Raw genomic sequence first — 17,468 nt, 5'->3', positions numbered from 1 at the left:
GCGAGCCCGCGATCTCGCGATACCTGCTGGGCCCGCCCCCGCGCCCGCCCGCCGGAAGCGGAAGTGGGGCGAATGTCGGCTTGTCGCTCGAGTGGCTGCGTTGCCTTGGAGAGCTGAAGTGGCGGGCGATCCTTTGGCCGCGGTGTGGGCCGGAGGTGGGTGTTTCTGCGTGTGTGGCGGGCGGGGTGCGGCCCGAGCGGGATGGACGCGGCCGTCGGCGGGCCGGTCGCCGGTTGGGGAGGCCACGGGGAGCAGGGAGCCGGGCGGGCCGAGCCGAGGGGCCTCATGGAGCGGGAACCCCTGTCGGCCCCCACCGGCCGTCGCGGCCGCGGCGCTGAGGGGCCCCGGGAGGGAGCAGACCTGTCAGGACCGTGGTGGGCAAGCCCTGCCGGGCCCTGCTGGCGGTCTGCGCCGTCTCCCGGGCAGCGAAGGCCCAGGCAGGCGGTCGCGTCCGGCGCCAGTCGGCCGCGGGCAGCTGCGGGCGGTGTTACTTGCACAGACACGGGCGGTGTCGGAGGGCGAGTCTGAAGGGCGGACCCCTCCTGTCCACGAGGAGAACGGAGCTCGTTCCCGGTAGCGCTCGGACTAGCGTACTGCAGGAGGCCCGGCGGGGCGCCTGTAACCAGCCCCCCGCCCATTCTTCTGAGGGTTCCTTGGAGGGAATCAAGCGGGTTTTGCCTCCCTCAGATCGAAACAGCGTAAACATTAACGGCGGCAGCCGCGGCAGATCGCTCGGTGAGTAAAGCTCAGATGCACCGGAATCCTGTGTAACGCTCAGGAGCGCGCAGGAAGACGCCTGCCCACCCGTGGGAGGGGTCGTGGGAGCCGCACTGTGCCTGAGGGCACAGTCTGCCCTGTCTGGTGGGTGGGGGCCGTCCTGAGATTCCCGGGTTCCTGTGGAAGTCCGTAGACCTGACGACACTCCAGCCAGCCAGTCCCAGGCACACTGGGAGAAAGAGCGCGTCCGGGTGGTGCCGCTTGCTCCCGCACGGCAGTCCGGCTGTCCGTTGCTGGGGTAAGGGCAGGCGTGGACACACTGGCGTTTGAGGGACCCCGCGAAGAATCACGGAAGACGCGGTCTTCCACCATCACGTGTGCTTGTCAAAGGCGAAGTAACGCAGGAAGAAAAGGAACTGTCGGCCGTCAGGCGAGAGGGGGAGATTCAGTTTTCGTTTCAGCAGGTCCCGCACGCCGGAATCACAAAGCAGGCGGAGAGTAGAGCGACGAGAAGCCGAAGTTAGGGTTAGGAGAGGCGGGGGGTGGGAGTACTGACCACCGCTTGGCCGAGGAAGACGGCAAGTGCGGCACGTGGGGCTACCTACCGAATACGGATGGGGCTTCAGGCTGTGCGTAAGGATGAAGAGAAGGAACTCTTGGTCCCCTCGCTTCTCAAGGACGAGGCTCGTGTGGCCTGAGCCAAATCTTTCTTCAGAGGTAGAGGGTCTCTGAGAATGTGGGTGCAGAAATTCTACTCGGCCTGCCGAACCCAGCTGGTAAGAGGTTTCAGGGTTTTTTTTGTTTTTGTTTTTTAGCTGTTAGATAGTATTTATCATAATTTTCATTTTGTTCCAGAGTAAGACTACATTGGATGCCTCTATAAAGTACCCCAGAGTTGAGTAGCTGTTCATTTAAAGGCCTATTTGCCTTTCCATTTTCACATCTTTCCTGTATTTTCAGTTTCTCTTTCTTACTGGTTTTCTTTTCCTATAAACAACCTCAGCGACACTGTCCTGGAAGACGGAGGTCCTCTTCCAGTAACCCCTTCGCTACTACTCTTTCCCTCTGGTGTTCAGTGAAGCATTTCGAAAGCTCACTCTGTAATCCATGTAGATTTCTAGTTCCTTAGCTCCAGTTACTTCTCCGTGAACTGCGTCCTGCTTCCATCCCTAGTACTCTAACATAATGACCTCCTGATGGCTAAGTCCTATTAATTTTCTCCTCTTGGTTCTGTCACTGTGCCATTCCACACTGAGGACCCTTCACTCTATTCTCCTGCGGGAAGCTCTTTTGCATCTGATCTGTGTGTATTCTCCTCTTATCCCTTCTTTATCTCCAACTTTCCTAGAGGTCAGTGTGCTCTAGGATTCTGTTCCTTGATGTACTTCTTACTCCACAGCCTTCCTGAGAAATCTCATCCACTCTCACAGCGTTAACCACCAACAAAACTGCTGACGTCTCCCATATGTATCATCACCCTACTTCTCAGACCCAAAATGGGTAACTGGGAGCTGGTTCTCCCATGTGGATGTACATCCTGTAACTAACTTCAGACTCCATATCCTCACCCACACTTTTTCCTGTGGTTCCTATGGCACCACAGCCCATCCAGGCATTTGGCTAGAAGTCTGAAAGTTATCCTTTATACCCGCCTCTGCCAACATCTAGTCATTGTTGTCTAGTCAGTCCATTAGTCAGTGTAGTCCAGTGTAGTCAGTCCATTCATTTCTAATGGAATTCCTACCAAATTGCACGTGCAGTTGCTGCCTCAGATTCAGCCTCCAGTCCTGCAGCAATCTGCCTTTGGTCTGTCCTCATGAGTCTCTTCCCTACCCTGTTAGCAAAGAGGTCCTTCTAAGTAGTCAGTTTGCCCTACAGGCCTCCCTGCTTATACCACTTAGGCTGAAGTCTTCCCCTTTCCTACCAGAATAAGGGCAGGGTTGTTTGCCTGGAACACAGTTTTTCACAGTTTGGTCCCTCCCCATTTTTCCAGCTTTGTTTCTGGACATTCACTGTTCCTCCCTCTGTATTTGCACCAGGTCTGTCTCTTACACTAGACTGAAAGCTCTTTGCGGGGTGGAGGCCCCGATATATCGTTCATCTTTGTATCCCAAGCACCTGTTAGCACAATGCCTGTGGTACTGAAATTAGGAAATACTGAATGAAGTATCTAAAACCATTTTAAATTTAAAAATATACTAAGACTTTTACGCATACCTTGCCTAAATTGTTCATTTCTTGGTTTTTCACTTGTCGAGTGAGAGAGTATTATGTTTTTAAAAATTCTCATAGAAACCTATTAAAAACTGTGCAGAATTTCAGGATGACAGACACTTCTGAAGCTGTTCCCAACTTTGAAGAGATGTTTGCCAGCAGATTCACAGAAGCTGACAAAGAGTACCAGGAGTACCTGAAACGCCCTCCCGAGTCCCCGCCGATCGTCGAGGAATGGAATAGCAGAGCCGGTGGGAACCAGAGAAACAGAGGCAATCGGTATGTATTACTTCAGGAGACGCAGGTGGCTGATGTGGGAGAGGACAGCTTTACTCCGTGTGCCCGTTAAGGCCAGTGAGGCCAGGGGCCATTGTTTCTGTTCAGAACCGTATACCTCTTGCCTAGTCACTGCCTGCAAGCAGTGAGTGGCTGGTAAAGATTTACTTTAATGTTTTGTCAGCACTGTGTGTTTTTTTCCTTGCTGTTCAGTTGTGTATGTGTTTTAATGTTGTTTTTTAAAATACTCTTTCTGTAGGCTAACATTTTATTTTCTCTGCCAATATAGTTTATGAACCTAGAGTTTTCTACAAAACTTTGTGCTAGGTTCCATAAAGAAGGCCTTGTCTTTGGCTTTACTTTAAGAAAGTTATACAGTGGGATTTCGTCTATTTCATAATTCAGAATAGCTCTTGTACAATCGAATAGACCTCAGTTTGATTCAGAACTGTCCTATTGTTGTGGGTTTCGTGTTGTGGTCTGCCTATTTCTCTGCAAAGTGTATCCAGTATAATACTGGAAGAATGATTTAAATCTTAGGAAAGTTTTGAATAACTGTTGCTACATATAACATTCTGCAGAGAAAAGTGTTTTTTACACTTCTGTTTATGGAGTAGGAGGTTGAGAAATGAAATGCAGCGGGATAGATGTGTCATTTGTATTTTTTAAAAAGGGAAGTATAAAAATCTTTGTTTTTTTTTTTGTTGTAGGTTGCAAGATAACAGACAGTTTAGAGGTAGGGATAGCAGACGGGGGTGGCCAAGTGACAATCGATCCAATCAGTGGCACGGACGATCCTGGGGTAACAATTACCCGCAGCACAGACAAGAACCTTACTACCCCCATCAATACGGACACTATGGTTACAACCAACGGCCTCCCTATGGTTACTACTGATGGAAACGTCAGCAGCTTTTTGTGAAATCATTTCCTCTGTTAACATGACAAAAGTTTGTGTGTATCTTCTGTTGGTCATAGTTTTATATCTGATTTCAGAGAGTGGATTATAAACTTTTTGGAACTTGTGACTTAAAAAAAAAAAAAAAAAAAAGATCTTACTAGAGATGTGCTGGTTCAGTATTCCCCTAAAAAGGTTGTGGATTCCATTGCCTGACTTCTACCTCAGATTCTTCTGTTTCATGACTTAATAGTGCTTTGAAATTGGTGTCTGTGTCCCTTGTTTGACCTCCAGGAGTTCTGTCTTTGTTTTACAGAGAAATAAAAATTATAAAGTGGAAAATGCTTGATTTTACTTTGTAAGATAAGGAAGTATCCATATACTCAGATTTTCTCATTCCCAAATTTTTACAGCGGTTAGTACAGTCAACTCCCGAATGCACAACTATGCACACTTGTAATGTGTTGTACATGGCATCAGCAGTTGAAGGTAAAACGACTGTAGATGCTTCTTTTTGGCTTTCGTTGTTGTGACTGTGGTACTTTTTATCATTACTCCAGGTAAGAGTGATGTCCACAACCGCTTTGGTCCCTTTTTTGAGGATGTCAGAAATAAAACCTTCAACTGGGGAAGGGAACATTCTCTGTTTCAGTGTCTTGATCTACTGGTGGGTGAGATTGGGGCACACAGTCATTTTGTTACAAACTGTGAGGCTTTTTGCTAAGTTAAAGCAGATCAAAATTCACATGTTCTAAAAGAAGTTTAACTCTGTAAATGTTCTCCTTTCCTTTTCAGTAGTGTGTATATAATGCTGCATTCCGACTACGTACTTTTATGTACTTATATGAATTGATCGTACAATGTTATATTCACTTCCAAATGTGCATCTTCGCTGCTTCCTCTCGTACAAATACCGTGATGCCAGAACTTCCTCTCAGACCGATCAGTATATTCCAGATCATTTTAATGGCCATTTCAATGCTTTCATTCAAATAAAGTACTTACAAGATTAAGCAATTTCTCAAGTTTTGGCAGTTAGACCATTCATTAATGTGATGAACCTTTTCGTTTTTTATTGCTGTTTCCTTTATATCTGTTGGAAAGGCTTATTTGGCTTAAGAGTAATATTAAGAGTAGAAGCTTCATCATAGGGAAAAGGAGTATAAAGGCAACTCCCCAAACCTGCCTTCCGCTGCCTTCTCTCTTAGCACTGCACTCTGGGCCCTTGAGGTTGACTTCTCCAGGCACTACTTCTCCATGCTCTGGACCCAACTCTCCCCTCTACTTCCCCTTCATGAAGAGAGCCGTCCTTTCAGGTAACTCTTTGATTGGAAAGGATCTAATAAATCAGGTCTTCACACTGAGATGTAAATAAAATTTTAACAGTAAGATAAGGGTTTTCCCTATACCCCTCTGATTACATCAGTAGGCACAGTGCTGTTGCATCTCTTTCTGGATACTGCTGATATGTAGCCTAGACAGTCCAGAATGGCCTCACTGCACACCACGATCTTCTCTGCAGGCGGGTGGGTTATTAAAACTACCCATCAAGTGACAAAGCACAGGCACTGACTCACTGGGGTGGCAGCGGCCGCAGCTTTAGAGCAGGACCCTGAAGGCTGGGCTGTCTGCTGTGCCGGCTGCTGGCACTACTTACCGGGACCTATGGGCCCACGGGGCAGGGCTTGGAGTGAGGGATGGGTCTCTAAGGAAAGGTTATTTTCCAATAGTATTGAAATATTCACAGATGGCCTAAGTATCAGCCCTGCCTGCTGGAAAATACGATGAGTCCTTTTAACATGAATTATTTCTGTATTCTGCATAAACAGCCCATGTGGTGGTAGTGGTTCGTCTTTGTTTTTTTTTTTTTTAAACAGTCACCATTAGACTCCCCTTTATGCTTAAAACGGAGAGGAGGGATGCCTGGGTAGCTCAGTGGGTTAAAGCTTCTGCCTTCGGCTCAGGTCATGATCCCAGGGTCCTGGGATTGAGCCCCACATCAGGCTCTCTGCTCAGCGGAGAGTCTGCTTCCCCCTCTCTCTCTGCCTGCCTCTCTGCCTACTTGTGATTTCTGTCTGTCAAATAAATAAATAAAAATCTTTAAAACAAAAACAAAAACCGGAGAGGAAATGAAAGTCATGGTTTCTGCTTCATGTGGGAGAGACAGAAAATAACGTTAAAAAATTTAAGGATAATTCAGAGAATGATCTGAAGAAAGAATTAAAATAGTGTTAAATGGAATTAATCTCAAATAGTCTGTTGTAATAGCCTATAGCATTAAGCGTAAGGAGCCGTGACTTCCAGTCCTGTTCTTACCAGGTAGAGGACCTTGAGAAAAATCGGTTAAGCATGGAGCTTATGTGCTCACCTGTAAAAATGAGGAAAATACCCTGCCCCTCTTCACAGGGTCATCATAAAAAAAGTGACCAAACATACAAGAGCTTAAGATAGAAACTAGGGCTTCGGACCATTAACTCCCACTGGCACGTAACTGGTGCTGCATAAACATTTGCAGAGTCAATGGGAGGGAAGTATTTGGTAAATTATAAAGCACAGTGTTGATTTAAAGGGTATAGAGTAACTGACAGAAGATAAGGTAGAGCAGGAAATTTATTGAGAGTAAAGATTTGTCATTCTTACGTGAATTAATATATGAATTAGAAAAAAATTCTGTCCTTCAGAATAGAACAAATTTCAAATATCAAAGAAAATTTATATAAATATTGAGCTAAAATTAGCATTTGCTGTTTGAAATTGACACATTTTAAAATGTCAAATGCTGATTATGGAAACATACCAGATTAACATCCCTTTGAGACCAGCTTGCTAGAGACTTGAGCTAGAGGATTTTTTTCGTTTGTTTGTTTTTTCTTTCTTTCTTGAGTGCTAGGATTTGAGGTTATCCAGAGTACTCATAACCATGGGTCACGGTTCTGAGGACAGTTGGAACTCTTGAAACCAGATCGGAAAAAAAGCCATCTGGTGAGATTTCTAGCATGGTTTGGGTTTTCAAAGCTGCATTCCTTATAATGCTCAACGGACAGGATTTAATTTTAATTTTCCCTTTGTAATTTATTCGCCTAAAGGAAAATCTATAATTTTATGATAGAATTGAGTAGTGAAATGTCAGGGTTGTTTTTTTTTAAATTAATTTATTTATTTGACAGAGAGAGAGATCAAGATCACAAGCAGGCAGAGAGGCAAGCAGAGAAAGAGGGGGAAGCAGGCACCCCACTGAGCAGGGAGCCCGACGTGGGGCTCGATCCCAGGACTCTGAGATCATGACCCGAGCCAAAGGCAGAGGCCCAACCCACTGAGCCACCCAGGTGCCCTGTGAAATGTCAGTTTTAAGTTTAGAATACTAAAACGGAAGGAAATTATCTCTTGCCCTGAAGATTACTAATTCTGAATTCCACATCTTGTTTCTAAAGATAGTTTTTTTAACACCTTAAAATTTTTCCAAGACCCATTCCCTCTGATTCATTCAACCCAAACACAGATTTGGTTGTGTATGGAAACCTATGCCCCTGGCCTTTGACTTCTTTTATTTAGTACTATTTCTTATAGTGAAAGGCAACTTATTGTTTTCATAGAAAATGTAGGAAATAAGACTCCCAGCTCACAGCAGCTTGTAGTATGATTTAATAACTTCAGTTAGCTGGGAAGCTGGCTTGTGAACGTGCTTACTTTGGTAGCGTTAGACAAACAGGTATTATAAACCTGAAATTCATATAAACCTTTTCATTCACCGAAAAGCTTATTTGGGATTTGTCTTTCAATATCTTGTATTTTAACCACAGAATCATATTTGAGATATAAATGAGGATTTTGAAGTACTAGATAGACTTGGGCTAATTCTGTGTGAAAAAACCAATTATATAGGTCACTCAGTTCCTTCCTCTCTATATAAATTTAGAAATGTGTGCTTTTACAGTCCTCTGGCTTTTAATTTAGAATGAATTAAGGCCAACAGGAGTAAATACTCAACATTGGCAGGAATTATGATGTTAATTTTTAGAGTTCTACTTCAGAATTCACATAGACTCTTCTTGCTGTGTTCTATACTATCTAAACAAAAATTTCTCTTGGCTCCAGATAAATTATTATGGAACCAAATCAACAACTAGATTCAAATAGATTATACCACTGGACTCCAAGGTAGCCTTGGGCAAGTATCTCCTCCTCTCTAGAGGTCTAGACCTCTACTAGGACCAAGTTTTGAGGAAGATAGGGACAGTAGTGGAGATCCCTTAACCCGTGGATGTTCTGGGAGAGAATGGCCTGGGTCGGGCTGGCTGCATGGGCCTCATCGATAGGGCTGGACACTCTCAGGACAAGCCAGGGTTGAAGAAGCAGCTTCAGCTCCTGCACCACTGCGGAGGCTGCCAGGTGCCAAGAAACATTATCTGAGGAACTGGTTACCAGTGCCCTCAGACGGGAAGTGGAGATAAGTTGTGGATAATACCCCCCGGATTTTAAGATTTACAGGACAGTATGAGACAGTAAGAGGACAGGTCTTCCATCAAAACTGCTAACGTGTAATCTGACTGTCCCCTTGCAGGATTAAGTGAAAGCATTTACAGAAAGCGTGCGTCACGGGGCTGGGTACATGGTAGGCTGCAGGTCTGGGTCAGCTGTGTGTGTCCGGAAGTGCAGTGGGCTGGGGGGTGCCTCTGAGCTCGCCTGGTGCAAGAAATGCAGCTCACACGTCTTTCCCCAATGTCTCCATGGGCTCACGGGCTAATTCATTTGCTGTTTTCATTCCTGTCCCTAAGGGACACACAGAGCCCCATGTATTAATTACCAGTTAGATTTTCTCTGGGTTTCAGTGGCTTCTCTTGAGACAGCTTCAGGGCAATGATGTGATGATGATCTCATGGTTTTTTTCCACTGTCAGTGCCTTTAACTCCCTAACGGATCTCCAGCCTTTGTCTGAATTACATAAATAAAGCTGCTCTCATTGCTAAAGGCCAGAGCTTTTGCATTTGAGTGTTTTCTCATTTTAAAATTTCCTTCACTGTATAGGTTTGGTGTGCATACAAAATAATAAATACTGTAAGGAAGTGAAACACTACCCATCACTGCACTCATCCAGCGATATTGCCTGTTGTGTACGCTGCTCTTTTACCATGCCCACAAATATGTCTAAATTTGATAGTTTTCCTTGCTTACTAAAGTGAGATTGTATATAAATATATATACACACACGTCTATCATTCTTTGTTCGTGCAACGTAACAAACAGGACTCTAGTTCAGTAATTACAGATTAAAAATTAACAGTCTAATACTCTCACGTATGGATTTTCTGTTGATTATATGATTATTCTCCGGTAGGTATACATTTAGATTATGTTTCCCCATTTTTGCTCATTTTCAGATACTCCTTGGCATTTTTATTTTTGTGTGTTCTATGAGGTATTCTCCAACGTAGAATATTAGGTTAAAACACCTATATTTTTAGTTAAGTGCCACATTTTCCAAAACACTGTAGCAGTTCACATTCCCAGGTGACAACATATGAATGTACATATGCGTCTCCCCTCTCCCTTCCTAGGACTTCAACTTTTTGTCTAGATGGCCACAGGCGTTGTTTTTGAATTCCGAGAACTTCACTTGGTTTTATGTCCTTGTCAGCCATGCTTTGTCAGTGTTTGCCCTGGGATGCTGCACCTTTTATTCCTTAAAATCCTTTTTTTCCCGGTATTTTCTTGATTATATCTTGAAATCATTGTTCTCTTGCACTTTTGGGGTTCTTTTTCAGGACCCCAATTATGTTGTTGATTTCCCTTTGCCTGACTTTTAGATCTGTCATTTTCCTTTCTTTGCTCACCTTTCTCCCTCCTGCCCTCCAAATTTTGTGCCCTATTTTCAACCTCTTCTCTGTTTTTTCCAACGAGGCCTTTTTCCATGATGCTTTTGTTTAAAAAAGAAGAAATCTGGTAAGCCACCTTTCAAGTGCTCAGTGAGCACATGTGCCTAGCAGCTGCCATCCTGACGGCACAGTTTCGGAAGAGGACTAAAGGCTTGGAGTTCTGTTGACTTGACTCACTCCCCCTCTGCCCCAGTTCTCCAACCCCCGAGGGTATCTCTGGAGAAACACAAGGCTCTGACACAACTTGAAGGCCAATGTGGTAGCAAAACCATATCATGGAGGCATCTCATGTAGAAATGACCACTGAGCCTGTAAATTGCGCTGCTGAGTTTGGGGGTTCCCCCTGCCCAGACTCTGTATCAAAGGGATTAGATGGACCCACACAACCAGAAGAGGATTAGGAAATGCTGAAAAACTTATCAACTGAAGTGTAGAGGCAGAGGAAAGCCTATCCGGGCAGAAGTAGGTGGTCTTCTCACAACCTTGAAAAGGGCAGTTCCTGTATCAAGAAGTGTGAGTGTCCACTGTTGTCCCAGGAGAGGGGCTGAGACATGATGAGTCTCTTCGATGGTCCGAGCTCCCTTGCCCCATCCCCTAATTTCTTGGGTTCGGATCCCACGCTCTCCAAGCAGTCTTCAAATGATGACTGGCTTCTTGAAGAGATTTCCCGAAGCAACACAAGCTGCTCACTCGGGGACCCCCACTACACAGTCCATTTGGCAGGTGTGTTCTTCACTCACATTAGTAAACTGGCATTGTGTTTAGAAATGAATTCCTTGCCAATTTTCCAGACCAATTCCATTTTCAAAAACACCAACTAAGCTGGGGATTTCTGCAAACTGCACAATGGAGACAGTGGGGGCCACGCTGACTCCACTGAGGTACTGAGCCAGGACCTCTGAGAACCCAGCCAAGGAGGTTACACCATGGAGCAGTTAACACAACACTCTGGCCAGAACCGAACTCGAGGAATGTGGGGCTAAGCCTAAGTAATGTCTCCAAGACCAGACAAGAAGGATTAGCGTGTGACACTGGTAGTCAGGCACTACGGAAGATATCTCCTACTAGTGCTGCTCTCTTCAAAAAGGAATCGTCAGTCCCTTCAGAGTCTCGGTGGCTTCCTGCTGTTGCGTTATGGTGCCACCTCTTGGATGTAAACTGAAAATCTAGATTCTTAAAATTTTTAGTCTCTAGTCACATGCATTTTAAAAATCCATAGTGGGGGTCACAGTGTGTTTTGGGAACTTATATTTTGTATTACAGTTAAAAGGAACTACTTAACCAAATCCCTTACCACAAATTCCAGGTGATGGGGGGTATGCTAGCAATTCATAGCCCAGAAAAAACCTGCCTCCTGAAGTCTGAGTTTTTGGCTGCTTGGAACTTTAAACATTGCAAAGGTGCCACCTACATTCTCCGGTTCTCTCCCCCACCCGCCAAACCCTTAGACACAAAGGAGCAGGAAGAAGCTTTAGAGCTTTTAGAAAATATCAGAGCTCTTCTCGGTGAGTGGCCTCTTTGCCTGATGGAGGGAGTGATATATGGTCCTGAAACCCAGAGCTGTTGCCTTTTGGCCTCCATGAGGGAAGCGGGCTTAGGGCTGAAGCTGGCCCTGCTAGTTAGAGTCAGGTAAGGAGAGAAAGTGGGTCCTTGTGAACTCACTTAGCTGCTGCATCAGGCTAACCCCTAAGCCAGCCCTGCCTCTGGACTTGCCAGGTAGTGGGCTAATAAATCCCTTCGTTGTGTAAGCCAGACAGAGCTGGGTTTCCATTACTTGTCAAGGAAAGCATCCTAACAGTGATCCATGTAAAACAAAACAAAAGAACCACAAGTAAAATGCCGCTAGCACACACGCTGGAATGTGTGGGAAAAGTTCTGAAGCTGAGATCAGGTACAGTAAACCACATTTGGGGGCAATATGGCACAATGGCTTCAAGAAGAAGGCAGCTGAGCGTAACTCATGTTCCGCCATTAGGACTGGCTATGCTCTTGGGTAACCCAAGTGACTCTTCTCGTCCTTGGTTCCTATCAATAGAGTAAGAGTTGTACAAGATAATTTTTATTAGTAGTCCTTGGGGATTTTGTATTTTTAAACATTTTGTCTACCAATATATTTTCTCAGTTACTTAGACAAAAGCACAAAACTGCTTTGATTCTGATCAGCAAAGGTAATGAATTTGTTATTTACCTGACCAAATCACTGTTTTTGCATTGGATATTTAAAAACAAGGCATTTATTACTAGCTTTTGAAGCTTTAATGTAGGAGAGATTCCTGATGGGCTTTTACAAATATGGAAAGTAGCTTCCAGGCCCTCTTCTTTTAAGGCTCCTTGCAGATTCACAGGAACTACCAGATTTGAAGACTACACCCTCCAATGAGGACAAAAATTCAGTGACTTCCCCAAAATAATTAATAGTAAATTACAAGTCCTGAAAACTCTTAGTTTTTCACTCCACAGTTTTCAAAAGACAAAAAAGGCATTTTTGTATGTAGATAAGCCTTTTAAAATATAAAGACAGACCACAAAGCAGTATGACAGGTTTTTTTCTGTCACTTGTAAACTCCAGACAAGGCAATCCTCAGAACCCTAGAGGTGCTGTGGAAACCTGTTCATTTACGATTGGCATAAAATGTGGCCAGGAGTCAAGGGACCATGGTTCTGGCTGCCACACCTCGTGGTGTGATCCCGAACAAGTCTCTGAACTTCTGGAGAGTGGAAGCCCCATCACGGAATCAGAGGGGTGACAGGTCATCCTGAAGGTGTCTTCCAGCTCTGTCATTGTGTAATGCGATGAAATCGGACTGATGTGTTCCAAACTCTTTGGACGTCAGAACCTACACTGAACATACAGTACTTTTAAAATTCCTACTTCTCTTCTGAGTCCTGTTCTTAAATTTTCTTTTCATGTTCTTCAGTGCGCTGAGGTATATTTTCCTACTGAACAGCCTCTTCACGAATAGCAATTAAAGCGCTTCTCAAGGATGTACTTCTCATAACTTGCTTTTATTGTTTTTCAACTTGCTGCTTTAATTTCTCCAAGATCTCCTCTGCCGTTGTGGACGCTAACAGCTTCACCACTTTTTCACGAGATTTACCGCCCTGGACCAAAAGCAAAAAATGTTGTCAGGACGACTCACCGAACAGAGAGCGCGGGGCTCGGCCGTGTCCTCAGGGCTGCCCGGTGGCCGCAGCCTTCCTGACCGCTGAGCTACAGCACCTTCTTCTGTCAGTTCTGCATTCCTGGTCTAACCAACGAGTGTATCTTACGGTCTACCTTACTACAAATGTTGACAATTCTTCAGGGTTTTTACCTTCACATAACAATCTCTCTAATAAAAACTGGCATTCAAATTTCAAAACGAATAGAGTCCAGAAGTAGAATACTGTGTTTTTAAGTAACTTTTTTGTTTAAAAGTGAAAATTATTTTCTAAATTACCAAATATTGGAACTTTCTATAAACTTTGTATAAAAATAATTCCAAATACAGAACTATTCTGTTACACATTTCTGAAAATTAAAAAAAAAAAAAAAAAAACACCAGAACAAATGCTCCAATTCCACAACCAACTGGGCCAAGAGTTTCATTTGGAAACATCCTTTAAAGAAGGTAAAATCTGAGCAGGGATCATCTATTGGGGTAGAAGAGTGGGAAGCCCCTTTCAGGCCAATGTCAGAGCATGTGCACTGACAGACTCAGAAATGACCTGCCACAGGTGGGAGAGCTATCGAGGGAAGTGGCCGAGGGGAGAGATTTTTAGATGCAGCCTATTAACCAACGACCGACTGCCAGCGAGAACCTGGATGCAGAGAGTGAGCCACCAGCAGCACCGCTGAGTCCCACTCCTGCAAGTTCTCTTTCAGTAAGTCTTGAGTGACGCCAGGATCAGTGTTGTACATCTCACTCCCAGGTGATCTGATACTCACCCCCAGAGGAAACCCATGATATTAATGACTTCATCTCTTCCTCTCTCTTCCTAATGAGCTTCTCCAGGGAGCCAGGACAACGTGGGGGACCAGAAACATGTGATAGAGTCACTAAAGGACCCTTTCAGACTTCTTAGCATGGTAATGACTTGAAGAGACAGACAGATCAATCTGACAGCAGGTACAGGAATAAATGTAGAAAGGAGAAAATGCTCAAAATGGTTTCAACCAAGGAAGAAATGTACAGAGTGTGGTCAGCCTAAGGATCAAGCCAGTAGGAATGAAGGTGACTACACGTGACTACACAGAATCACACATGTTAGTGATTAAATGGATGAGAGTTAAAAAACAAACACACAAACAAAAAACCCCAGCTTTTCAATTACTTGGAAAAGAGCCCATATTTATAAAATAATGACTGATGCGTAATCATCAAAGCTGTTTCCAGAGAGACCTACCTTATCCAAAACCACGTCACTCTTCCTGAGCTCCAAGACCTTGGAAAGGTACCGACAGAGCTCGGCATTAGCCTCTCCTTCCGACGGGGGGGCTGCTATGGCCACGCTCACCGCTTCCGCTGTCACGTCTGGAATGAAATCAGTGTGGACTGTGTCTTTAAGGAATGAGGATATTTTGCAAAAGGGTTTACACTTCCCTGGCACAGAGTGGATTTTCCATCAATAACTACTGCGTGAAGAAATGAGTGAGTAAACTACTCACACCTGAGGGAACGTTATAATAAATATGGCTCCCCCGTTTGAGGAAAGAAATCCAGAGTAAATTGACATCTTCCCTGTCCTGCAGACCAAGATGGGCCTGGAGTCCTTCCCCAGCCTCACGCAACTGGAAACTGCCCGAGTGGTACGCAGAGCCCTACGGTAGGATCAGGAGCCGGGTGAGAACGAGCCAGCCCACAGGTTCCGCCATCAGGAAAATGAGAGCACTGGACTGATTCAGCTCACGTGAAATGCCTCTAAGGTTTTTAAAATGCAGCATTTAAACATTTACACAGCACTTGTATCCACAAATTCGATGGCATACAAACATGTTTTAGGGACTTCACAAATATTAACTTGTTCAATCCTCATAAGAGCTTTATGAAGAAAATATTAATGCCACTAGGATCTCCGGTTTACAAATGGGGCAACAAATCCAGATTTGCCGAAGGGCACGCGGCTATAAAGCGATGTTGTGAGTCAAAGTTAAGTTTAAATGCATGCTTTGACATGCTGGGCCAAAGAGCTTTGCTTTGGAGGAGTACTCCTGCCTCCCTGGTCGATGCGGCCTCTATCAAGCACTCCTGCCCCTAGTCCCCCATGGTTATTCCGGAGAGAGAGAAATGTCTACTCAAAGGGTTTGCAAGTGCGCTGAAGCTGGTCCCCACCTGGGGTTACGCAGGCATTTTCACACACTTACACCGCGCCCGTGTGAACGACGTGGCCACAGAATCCATAAGCACAAAGTGGCACAACAAGCCGCCTCCTGTCCTGTCACCAATTCCCATTCTGCGATGTGCCCTTTTCCGCATTTTAGTAGCTTTCACATCCAGACGGGTCTCACAACAGATGGTAAAGAAAGTGTTCACAGGGATTCTGTCTCGCTGGTACACAGAATACTTGTGTACCTTCTAGTGGCTGGCATCTCGAGACTTGACGACACACGGTATGCCGACCGGACTGTCAGCGCGACTACTCCGAAAATGCGGGCCACGGTGGGTGCGGCCCACACAGACAGGCTGACGCAGCCACTAGCACAAACCAGGCCCAGCACCGCAATTAGGAGGTCTTGTTTTCAAAGTGTAAAAAAAGAAAAGGAATAAAGAGCTTTGGAGGAGAAAAAGACCTTCACCTTCACCCAGAATGCTGCCCCCCCCCCCACAAGTTCCCCTGGACTCCCCACATTTACAGTAAATGAAAACACAGCTTCTCAGGAGCCCTGCCTGCTGGCCTCCCGGTGTCCACCTAAGAGATCCCTGAGGCACCTTTTTGGGCTCCAGGGAATCACCTGAAAGCCTCTTAGTTCAATATCCCATCCCACAGACAGAAAGAACTGGGCCCAGAAAAGTTTTGTATTTAACTCAAAACAAGTTCACACAGGAGGTGACGACCAGGGATCTCAGAGACTAGATTTTCTCTTCCTCCTTGGGCCCGTGGTCTTTAAACTCAACCAAAATGTGTCTTCTTTCTTTCTCTGGCCAATGTCTCCAGTTCTGAAATAGGAGAAACTAATAATTCTAGGCTACATATCTTTCTAGATGTGTCCTTTCTAAAACACCATTATTTATTTATTTATTTTTAAAGATTTTATTTATTTGACATACACAGATCACAAGTAGGCAGAGAGGCAGGCAGAGAGAGAGGAGGAAGCAGGCTCCCTGCTTAGAGAGAGCCCAGCATGGGCTCAGGACCCTGGGATCATGACCTGAGCCGAAGGCAGAGGCTTTAACCCACTGAGCCACCCAGGCGCCCCTAAAACACCATTTTTTAAAGGATTATTTATTTATTTGACAGACAGAGATCACAAGTAGATGGAGAGGCAGGCAGAGAAGAGAGAGGAGGAAGCAGGCTCCCTGCTGAGCAGAGAGCCCGATGCGGATCTCGATCCCAGGACCCTGAGATCATGACCTGAGCCGAAGGCAGAGGCGCTTTAGAGGCAGAGGTGATTGTGCCATCCAGGCGCCCCTAAAATACCGTATTTTTAAGAAGGAAAATATACGTTTTTTTTTTTCATCGAACTTGGTATGCTGTAACTGTGGTATATTCATTCACTTTTGACACTGGATTTACTCCTTTACATTAGAATCTAGAATTCTCAAACGGGGACGCCTCTAATCGCAGAGGTGAGAAATACACCAACTGTAGATCAACCTTCAGCTCAGCAAGGCAAAGGGAGGACGGAGGGGACTCCCCTTCCCCGCTTAGGCCCCCCGCCCCCATTGTCCACATATACCTGTGACAGCGTTTTGTTTGGACCCGGGTTTGGCATGGATGGCTATGGTGACACAACCTTTAGGATCAACTGCCACAGGACCTAAGGGAGGAAGTGGTCTCTCTGGCTCCTTGCTCTGGCTCTTACCCTAAAACGACAACAACCACACTACAACTTTACAGGCTATAAGGCGCTTTCTCACACGTTCGAGCCTTCCCCGACTCCCTTTCTCCTTAACCCAGGACAAGCTCGTCGCGCCCGGGCACTTCTGGCCACCTGGAAAGGTTTCACCAGCATCCCCAACCAATTCTCGCCCGAAGCCCTCCGATCAACCCAACCGAGTGTTCCCCTCCCGCGCTGGGAAGACGGGGCTCTGGCTCCCCCGCTCAGTGCTGGTCCCCAACCCCAGGCGCAGGGGCCGCTTCTTACTCGTCCCTGCGCCTCCGGCAGCACGAGCTGACAAACTGCTGTGCGCAACCAGGCGGGAAGAGTGTGTGGGGACAGGAAGGGCCGGCCACGGCCACGAAGGGCTGCCCAGCGACGGGAGCTGCGGCCGGACTCCGCGCGCAGGGCACTCGGCGGCGGGGCGGCAGGTGCGCGGACGGTGCGCACGCGGGGGGCGAGGACGCGAGGC

General features: G+C 45.8%; 2 protein-coding genes across 5 annotated transcripts in view; one reads left to right on the top strand and one right to left on the bottom strand.

Moving 5' to 3' along the window:
• The window catches only part of C13H15orf40 (chromosome 13 C15orf40 homolog), a 43,942-nt gene that overhangs the window by 26,110 nt on the left and 364 nt on the right, over positions 1 to 17,468 (bottom strand). The window contains exons 2-4 of one of the 2 annotated variants that reach the window (XM_059371473.1): positions 16,856 to 16,982; positions 14,365 to 14,492; positions 4,240 to 13,080 (exon numbers count right to left, since the gene is read on the bottom strand). In XM_059371473.1, the coding sequence (XP_059227456.1) occupies positions 12,985 to 13,080; positions 14,365 to 14,492; positions 16,856 to 16,982 (351 nt within the window). In that variant the 3' untranslated portion in view covers positions 4,240 to 12,984. Of the gene's footprint in view, positions 1 to 4,239; positions 13,081 to 14,364; positions 14,493 to 16,855; positions 16,983 to 17,468 lie in introns of those variants that run through there. The other variant, XM_059371474.1, reaches the window with a different exon arrangement.
• On the top strand, positions 55 to 4,439 carry RAMAC (RNA guanine-7 methyltransferase activating subunit). Of its 3 annotated transcripts, XM_059371476.1 has the most exons (4): positions 59 to 155; positions 688 to 735; positions 3,032 to 3,210; positions 3,918 to 4,439. In XM_059371476.1, exons 3-4 carry the CDS (start codon positions 3,041 to 3,043, stop codon positions 4,102 to 4,104), a joined length of 357 nt encoding a protein of 118 aa, XP_059227459.1. In that variant the 5' UTR covers positions 59 to 155; positions 688 to 735; positions 3,032 to 3,040; the 3' UTR covers positions 4,105 to 4,439. The 3 variants fall into 3 exon arrangements, with proteins under 3 accessions (XP_059227460.1, XP_059227459.1, XP_059227458.1); XM_059371477.1 differs by lacking the exon at positions 688 to 735 and having other exon boundaries at positions 55 to 155; XM_059371475.1 differs by lacking the exons at positions 59 to 155; positions 688 to 735 and adding an exon at positions 1,226 to 1,493.

Source organism: Mustela nigripes, chromosome 13, assembly GCF_022355385.1.
Source record: "Mustela nigripes isolate SB6536 chromosome 13, MUSNIG.SB6536, whole genome shotgun sequence".
Classification (NCBI taxonomy): Eukaryota; Metazoa; Chordata; class Mammalia; order Carnivora; family Mustelidae; genus Mustela; species Mustela nigripes.
Note: the sequence above shows the minus strand (reverse complement) of the source record. Positions and strands in the feature narration are given on the sequence as shown.

Bases quoted from the DNA above. Each gene is read 5' to 3' on its own strand.
- RAMAC (XM_059371475.1), top strand. From the start codon at position 1,452: ATGTGGGTGCAGAAATTCTACTCGGCCTGCCGAACCCAGCTG. The intron at 1,494-3,031 runs GTAAGAGGTTTC...AAAACTGTGCAG, and splicing joins CGGCCTGCCGAACCCAGCTG to AATTTCAGGATGACAGACAC. The intron at 3,211-3,917 runs GTATGTATTACT...TTTTTGTTGTAG, and splicing joins CAGAGAAACAGAGGCAATCG to GTTGCAAGATAACAGACAGT.